The following is a 9378-nucleotide window of genomic DNA, read 5'->3' on the forward strand; positions in this document are numbered from 1 at the left end:
GTTTAAAACGATTCACATAATCATGTCGATAGATTAGATAGATTAGATAGATTAGATAGATTAGATAGATAGATAGATAGATAGATAGATAGATAGATAGATAGATAGATAGATAGATAGATAGATAGATAGATAGATAGATAGATAGATAGATAGATAGATAGATAGATAGATAGATAGATAGATTATCCTTATATTGATTATATTGATAATAAATAAATTTGGGAATTAAACAGCAAATGTTTCTACTGTTGATCACGTTTGGCAAAAAATTACTTCGGAATTCGGATTATTTTAGAAAGCCGGGGATTTGAAAATTGCGGCTCCGGGGGTGTGTCATTTTTATTTACTGAAATTATTATTGCGTGAAAATAATAAAATAATGTAAGGAACAGTGGGTAATGAAATAATAGAATACATAGTTCACAAATAGAAATTAGGCAGTAGCGCAAGTAACAGAGATAATAATTTTAAGGCTTCTAGAGGCTTCATCTGTGGGATTGTTGAGGTGCGTAAAGTAGTAATTCGCATAAAAAACAGATTAAGCAGAGACTTTCTGAGAGAAAATTTGTATTTGTGAATATAAAATTCAGCTAGAAATAATATTATGTTAATTACATAAAACGTTGTTGTTTTAAGAGGAGTAGGCATTGTAAAAACCAAAAAATACTACTAAAGTAGCAGTACTACTAAAACGACTGAAGATATTAGACTGAATATTCCAAACAGGGGTGTGTCTGAACGTCATTACGTAAATAAGAGACGCATGGTTAGCCCCGCCCCCAGTGTTTTCCTTCCGGAAACAGACGTCCTGATGAAGGCAGCAGTGAGGTAGCGGCTGCGGCTCTACACGGTTCATGGTCGGCAGTCACCTCTGACTCGTAGCTCACTTCGGCTCGAGTCGGGAACCCCGCTGAAGTCGGTTTGGCTCGTTGCTTTCATTTCTCTTTAGCTCGGCGGCTAACATCATGGCGGCCACGGATCCACGTTTCTCGAGTAACGGCGGGCCGGCCAGTAGAGGAGGATTCCCTGCGGGGGAGAGCAGCAGCGACCGCGACGGCCCGGGCGGCAGCAGCAGCGGCGGCGGAGAGAGCGAGCGTGATCGGGCCACCTTCGAGTGCAACATCTGCTTGGACACTGCCAGGGACGCGGTCATCAGTATGTGCGGCCACTTATTCTGGTAGGAGTCGGTGGTTTGTTGTTGTTGAGGAGTAGTTTGGCCGTTTGCGCGGCCTCCGTAACCCGTAGTTTGTGTGGCTGCTATCGGTGGAGTCACGCCCCATTATGGCCCGTTTTATCAGCTTGTTGTCTGACTGCTGCCAAGATGGCTTACGAGTTTTGTTTTTGTTAGTTTAGATTTTTTTTTTAATCAAAACTCATCTTTTTCCGGAGAAACGTTTTAAATACTCATTCCCAGTGCTGCTTGAGTAGCATATTTACAGTGTTAACATGTGATCAGCTTCGAAGGGAAGTGGTTTAGACTCATCATATGACCTGATTAGGACCAGAAATGTTCATCAAAGGCTAGCTTTTATGATTAAAGCTAGCCTTTGTGTTTGATTTGATGTAAAGCACTTTGAAATGCCTTGCTGCTGAAATGTGCTATACAAATACAATTTGATTTGATTTGATTAAGATAATTTTTTGTCCTTTGAAAAAAGAAAAATATTGTAATAATTTCACTAATTTGGATTATATGTAGTTTTGAAGGTGATAAAATGCATTAAACGAGAAAAAAAGTTTAATTAAAAAAGCCGTTTTGTTAATGGTTAATGAAATTCCTGAAGACTTCTAAAATAAAAATCAATGATAAACTGTAAAAAAAAAAATATGTCTGCTTTCATAGCTAAAGATTAAGAGTAAATCATTACAATCTACAGAGTTAGACACATTACATAAGCCCAAGTTTCTGGTTTAATCAGCTTCGGTGTTCTTATAAAATCAACATAATTTTGTTCTATAACTGATAGTGCTTAAAATAAACTAGTCACAGTCTTTCTCACCATGAAAAGCTCTCATTCTAGCACTTTCTCTTATCTGAGGTTAGACTAACCTTGCGCAAGATGAAACCTTCGAACCATGTGTGGGAAATGGAAACAGCTCAGTGATGTGTTTCCCATTCATGCGCGGCGCCTGTTCTTGTGCTCCAGTTAAAGCTGAAGGGAGATTACGGCCCAGGAGCAGATCTGGGTTAGCTCCAATGGTATCCCAGGAAGAAGAAAAAAGTCCCGTTCCTCCACCTGGATACCAGCGGGAGGTTGTGGTTCTATATTTAAAAGTGATCAAGATTTTCAGATTCACTTTCCAGATGTTGTCTCCTCTAAAAGTGCTTTGCTCAACAGAAAAATCTGTTTCAGGGTTAAAAGGTTGAACTGAGGCCCAGATTTAATCACAAATATTAGCCTGGAAGACAAATAGTCTGAAGCTAATATGAATCACAGAAAGTGGTTCATTTTTCACATTTTTTGCTTAAAGATCAGTGTCCGGATGGGATGTATATTTAGTGTAACATTTAGAGTAACTTGTGTGTTTTTGCACCGCTGTACGTTGTGTTTTGTGCTGATGTAATGTAGTTGCCATGTTGCTTTAATCCCCTCTGCTCTTGGAAGTCGAACTTAATGTGATGAAACTGTGATGAAACTCATCAGCCTGCAGAACCGCCGGGGTCAGCTCACCTGGTGCAACTTCAAACTAACGTTGCATTAGTGCAGCAAGCTGCGCCGCCGCGGTGTTAATTAGAGTCAGGGACGACTAACGAAGGAGCAGATCAGTCCAGCGGTTCTGCTGTCTTTGTTTGAGCTTAGCTAGAGATTTAGCACATCAGCATCTCTGTTACGCTTTTCTGCTAGAAAAACTTGATTATTTCACTGTGAATATAAACCACTGTGCAACAGTTTGGCTCCTCTTTAATATATTTAAATATTAACAAGAAAAAGTTGCATTTGAGAAGCAGCTGCTCATCTCTTTAGCTTCTAAAAATGAAGAGAAGGGCCACTAATTTCTGCAAGTAGAACACAATACAGAGCATTTTTCTCACCTCACACAGTGTCTTATAATTATCAATACATTTTTAAGTCTGTATTTAAAGTCCTGGGAACATTTTTGGCCCTTAAATGACTTTGTTTCTAGACTAAAAGTCAAGAATTGTAAAGAGTTTGGCCACCAAAATGGAAAACAAATTATGAACAAAAAAATTAGGAAATTTAGTTGTTGTTTTTTTCTAGTAAGACAACTGTCTAAAGCACCTTTTTATATTTTAGATCTTCAATTATATACATATTTGATGAAGGTTTTATTTATTGTTGAGCAGGAAAGAGCAGTTCAGGATATCACCATTAAACCAAACAGGCAGCAGGAACAACTTTAATAAAACATCCATTCTGCAGGTTTGTTTCCTAGCAGACTCTCCTCATCGCCTCTAATCTGACGCTTTCCGTGAATTTCCTACAGGAATGTTGATCTGAGCATTTAGAGAAAAAGACATTCTTGTTTGAGTGTGAACTAATCTTTGTTTATTTTTTTCCTCTGCAGCTGGCCCTGCCTTCATCAAGTAAGAACATGCTTTGTTATCTCTTTTATAACCAATCACACAGAAACAGGTGGATAAATATGACTTTTTAATGGCGCAGTTTTGTGGAAAAATCCCAAAGAGTCAAATCCAAGTGAAGAAAGTTGCTATAAGAATCTAATATATTGTAATATTTTATCCTCTAAAGTAACTGCTACCTTTGAAGTTCAGTTGTACAAAAACTGCTACCCATAAAATCCACAGACTATCCCTGGATTTGACTAAATAAAAATAATATTTTAATGGAAATCTGCACATTTTCATGACATTTAACTCGATTAACGCATTAAAGAATAAATGTTCAAGATGTTCGATGTGTTTAAGGATCAAAGAAGGTGGGAGTTTTCAGGTTTACTAAATGAATAGAAAATACCAGCACTGAATGGAAAACTGTCCTACTTCAATCAAAAGCAACACCAGCATCTTAACCCACTAATAAACAAATTAACTTTTCTATAGTATTTTATAAAATGGTTGGAGTCTGATGAACATTAAGGAGGCAAAATGGAAGAGAAAATGAAAACAGTCAACATGCGTTTTAATCAACAATACGACTCATAGGGCTAAATCAATTAACCATGATTAACACCATGTTTAATTATTGGATGAACAAACTTATATGTGATTTAAATGGCATGACTTATTTAATGGAAATATCACTGTTGCAAAAATAGTTTTACACTCATTTGTAACAAAAACGCAGCTGTTGAGTCTTCTTTGTTCGGTTGCAGCGTTCACACTGAAGAGTGGTGGTAAAAACAAAACAGCAGGCTCAGTAATTAGGGAAAAAAAACAGACCACTGAGCTGAAAATCAGCTGATTTCTGGTTGAATTTCAAATAGATATACATGTAGTAGCAAGACACATTTCAGAAAATGTGTTTGTAAGTTTTCTGCTGTCTTCTGCCAAATTGTCTCTTAAACGATGCGTCGTTTCCTTTCAGTGGTTGGAGACGCGGCCCAGCAGGCAACAGTGTCCCGTCTGCAAGGCGGGCATTAGCAGGGAGAAAGTCATCCCGCTGTACGGCAGAGGGAGCTCCAGCCAGGAGGACCCCAGGTATGCCTCCGGTCCGGTCCGGTCCGTGTTCGGTTCTGATCAGAACCGCTATGGGACCGTATTTTGGCTACGTTCACACTGCAAGTTGCTTAATGTTCAATTCCGTTTTATACTATGCGACTTGTATGTGATCTCCTAATAGCGAACAACCTGAAAGTGTCCCGCATGCGCAGTAACGTCACACGTAGCGAGCGTGCTCAACGTTTTGCCAAGAGACATTAAGAAGGAGAAGAAGAAGAAGAAGTGTTCGGTGTTTGCGGAAGTAAATATAGATGCTGATGTGTAGTGTACCTTGTAATTTCACTGTTTTTATCCAACCGGAGTCAGCACATTAACAGCCTAATCCTCGTTATAGTCCGCTATGGCCATTGTTTTTCTATTTGCGGACGCAGAATAGTGACGTTTTGTCGAGTATCAATGACGTTCGGGTCGAATTAATGCGACCTGGCCGTTCAGACTCAAGTCGGATTCGTGTCAGATTTAGGACCCGCATATCCAGGTGGCCTGAATATGCGAAAAAAATCCGATCTGCGTCGTTCAGACTGTGATAAAAAGATCAGATACATGTCGCATGGAGGAGGGAAAAAATGGATTTAGGTCACTAAAATGTTGCCTTTGTTCTGCTCAGGTTGAAAACTCCGCCTCGGCCTCAGGGACAGAGAACCGAGCCTGAAAGCAGAGGAGGGGTGAGACGCTGTGTTTTTTGTTTTTTTTTTTAACGTTAGCAGATCATTTCCCCTAAAAACGTGATAACTTGACCAACGGGTTTCCTCTCTGCGCCCAGATGTTCCCCGGTTTTGGAGAAACGGGCTTCCACATGTCTTTCGGGATCGGAGCGTTCCCCTTCGGCTTTTTCACCACAGTCTTCAACGCCAACGACCCCTTCCACAGAGCAGGTAGACCACGAAACACGAATCAAAATCATCAAGTCACACTTTATCTGTATCGTTTCTCATCAGAAATTAAGTTGTTGGATTTATAAAAAGTAATCTAAGGATGTAAATCTTCCACTAAGGTCATATGATCAGAATAGAGTGGGTTAGTGTAACTATTTTTCTTTTGAAGGTCTAGAAATAAATCAAACGCAACCCCGTTTTCTGAAGAGAAGTTTTGGTTGGTTAATTAGAATACATTCCAGTTCCAGTATTAAATGTTTGTTAGAAATTAAAAGTGTGATTCTTTTTGGGAGGATGAACATGCATTATTATGGTCTAACTGCACTAATTCTGCTGGTCTGTTGCACAAAATCCCAATAAAGCACATTAAGGTTTGTGGTTAAGAACAGTACAAGGCACTGATCATGTACAAATGTAAAGTTATAATGCGACAAAGATTCCTTATAATCTTCCGTCTCTGTTCAGACCAGTATGTAGGGGATCACCAAGCCAACGGTAACCTTAACAACGGCAACAACAACAACAACTGGCAGGACTCCCTCTTCCTGTTCGTCGCCATCATCTTCTTCTTCTGGCTACTTAGCGTCTGATGACGATGACAATATAAAAATAAAGACAAGACTGGAGACACTAGCGCGCGCACACACACACACGATTTTCATTATATAACCTGTGAAAAAGCTGCTGAGAGTCAAGAAATACAGGTTTTCTTCCCGACACACACTGACACACACCTGCTGTGTTAACACTGTAAAAACACAAAACCTTACCAAGTATTTTTGTCTAGTTTCTAATGCACATATCTTAGCACACTTGAAAGAGGACAAAATAACTTATAAGCAACTTTTCAGCAAGACATAGGAGCTTGATTTAAGTAAATAGTTCCTTGATAGTGATGAAGTAAGAGTTGTAGTAGCAGATTATTTAATTTATTACATGTCTATCTGAAATAATCTGCCAGTGGAACAAAATATTTTACACACACAGCATAAAACAAAGCTTAGAATATGGGAAATATTAAAATTAAACCAAAAACATTTGGTAACATTTTGTGTTCTGACTTGCACTGTAAAAACACAATCTTACCAACTATTTCTGGTCCACTTTTTAGTGCTAATATATTTATACACTTGAAACAAAACACAACTAACAAGTAACTTTTTTTGCACAAGATCTTGTTTTAAGTGAATAATTTCTTAATATTTCTGGAAAAGTGCAACTTCCTCTGTCAGATGATTTCACTTATAAACTGTAAAATGTTTTAAGTGAAATAATCTGCTTGTGGAAATTGTTCTTTGTTAGTATTTAGGAATTGATATAAAACAAGCTCCCATTCCTTCCTAAAAAGTTACTTTAACTTAGTTTTGTTTTACTTCAAGTGTACTGAGATATTTGCTGTATAAACTGAACAATAAATACTTGGTGATATTTTGTGTTTTTGCAGTGAATGTTGTTTATGCAACAAACTAAATCACAATCCAGAGCAGGAGTCGGCAACCTTGCTGTTTTTTTTTTGTGTTGTTGTTGTTTTTAAACTTTGCTCTTTACCATTTCTGGTGAAAGCAAGAGCCACCGGTTGCTGATCTCTGACCTCTGACCTCCAATAATCTAGGGCCTCCTCTGTAGTTGTCGGCACAGAGTTTAGTGACAGTATTAAAAGTTTTTAGCCGATGGAGCAGAAACAGCCAGGATGGGTAAACCGTCCTCCTGGTTTCTATATTCAGTATCCGTAAGGTGGAAGAAACGGCGGTCGGTTTATTTACGTTTGTCTTAAACTGCCATTACACTGTGAGGTCACCTGTGGACGGAGCTGTCCTTAACGTCTGGTGTCTTTCTGTTTATGTTTTTTTTCCCAGAATGCAACACAATTTTATTTCAGAATGGATCCATTGAAATCTTAAAGGTGCCACTCACAGGACTTTTGCAGAATAAATGAGTCCTTTGGACTTTTCCCCCCTGAAATGGAGCGATGATGAAACACTTATGTCACAGTTGACTTGTTTTGTTGTATCTATGTGTGTGTATACATAATATATTTGTATATATGAATATTGTAAATGCATTGTCTGTGTTTCTGACTCGCGGAGCTACAGACGATTGCTGAGACGTGAACGTCTTATGATTCTGTTTATCATTAAAACAAAAAAACAGACCTTCCCTATTGATGTGAATGATAAATGAAGTTTCCCTTTTTCCTGGACAAATAACTGACAAAATGTATTTAAAAAAAAAAAAAGCCCAATCTTTATAGTGATAATTTTTTTCCAACCAATACCAATGTTTTAAAGGTGCTTCAGGTTTAATTTTTTTTTTAAATTCAAATTAAATACTTTATTTACCCCACAGGGAAATTAAGTAAGCTTGGGTAATGAAGCAGAATATTATCTTACAAATAAAATCTTACCAATTATCTTTGGTCCAGTTTCTAGAGTAAATAGTTTGGTATGTTTGAAATGAAACTAACTTTCAAGTAACATCTCAGCAAAATATGAGTTTGTTTTTAGTCAATAATTCATTAACATTGATTTTAAAAACAGTTCTAGTTTCACTGGCAAATTATTTCACCCATTATGAGGTGTTTCCATCTGTTATAAGTTAAATAATGTGCCAGTGGAGCCTGTTCGCTGTGTTGAGTCAAAATCAACTGCCGTTGCACCGTTACCTAGCAACCCCAGCAGAGGACTGCCCATTGCCTAGCAACCCAAGGGGAGTTCCAGGAAGTTCCTGCTTCAAACAAACAATTTTGCTAAAGTTACTTGTAAAGTTTTGTCTTATTTCAAGTGTAGTACAACATTTGAACTAGAAACTAGACAATCTTGGTGAGATTTTGTGATTTTGCAGTGTAAACCTTTGTCTGACTTTAATTAAACTCAAAAAAGTCAGAGTTCTGAGTTTCAGTGGACTTAATAGTATTAATATTTGACCTGCTGATTAAGGGAATAAATTGGCCAACCTGATGGTGCGTCTCTAGTTGCAGTTTTCTAACCTGTTGGCTCTGGAGATTGTGTTTAAACCATGAATCAAGTCTTCTACGTTCCCACCAGCGTCAGAAAAGAAACTGAAGGTCATCTGAAGGACAGGCTGTCCACCGCCACCGGGGCTCGTTCTTGTCTTATGTATTTGTCTGTCGGAGCGACTCTTTGTACTGAGGGGCTAATGTGACACTAAAACAGGTGACTGAGGTCTCAATGCAAATGGAGACTGTTGTGGAAAAACCAAATGTTCTTGGAGATTAAAGTTGATTTAAAATGTTTGTTTGTGTCCAATTTAAAAAAAAAAACGTGATTTTTTTTCAACAGGACTTTAAACAATCTAGCAATTAAAGAAACAGTTTTGTTTTGTCATTTATATTTTCTATGGATACAACTAAGTTTTAATTTTCTTGAATATTCTGATGATTAATGGCATATAGAAAAAATTATCATATTTTGCAGAATTTTTATTTAACTACTCAACCCTGGTGAGTGATTAAACAATATCCAATGTAAACAATATCAGTAATTGTTTATCCAATATTAGAAATACATGAAGACAATTGAATTCTTAAAAAAAAAAAAACATTTATTGCATAAAATGTAATAACATAACATCCCTTTAGTGTATGCTTGATCATTTGTAGCAAAGGATGAATCTATTACTGAAAAAATACTTAATACGAAAAGCTCAGCCTTTTCTGTTTAGAGCTAATTGATTATTTTCTATATTAACCAATCAATAATTGGACAGCAAAAGATGATTAATAGCTTTTGTCTGTTTTTACAGAATTTGAACCAAGTGAAGCTAAAACTATTCCACTTGAGTTCTAAGTAGTACATATTTACAAATAAGTTGGGGTTTTTTATCTTAAATGTGAAATGT

At 37.3% G+C, this 9378-nt stretch overlaps 1 protein-coding gene across 2 annotated transcripts; it reads left to right on the top strand.

The window, feature by feature from the left end:
* Positions 1-725: 725 nt before the first annotated feature.
* On the top strand, positions 726-8773 carry rnf5 (ring finger protein 5). Of its 2 annotated transcripts, none has more exons than XM_044138044.1 (6): positions 726-1180; positions 3532-3550; positions 4512-4624; positions 5253-5310; positions 5409-5520; positions 5986-8773. In XM_044138044.1, the coding sequence occupies exons 1-6, from the start codon at positions 969-971 to the stop codon at positions 6108-6110; spliced, it is 639 nt and encodes a 212-aa protein (XP_043993979.1). In that variant the 5' UTR covers positions 726-968; the 3' UTR covers positions 6111-8773. The 2 variants fall into 2 exon arrangements, with proteins under 2 accessions (XP_043993979.1, XP_043993981.1); XM_044138046.1 differs by having other exon boundaries at positions 765-1180; positions 7377-8773.
* The last annotated feature ends 605 nt before the right edge of the window (positions 8774-9378 follow it).

This window comes from Gambusia affinis, linkage group LG14, assembly GCF_019740435.1.
Source record: "Gambusia affinis linkage group LG14, SWU_Gaff_1.0, whole genome shotgun sequence".
Lineage (NCBI taxonomy): Eukaryota > Metazoa > Chordata > Actinopteri > Cyprinodontiformes > Poeciliidae > Gambusia > Gambusia affinis.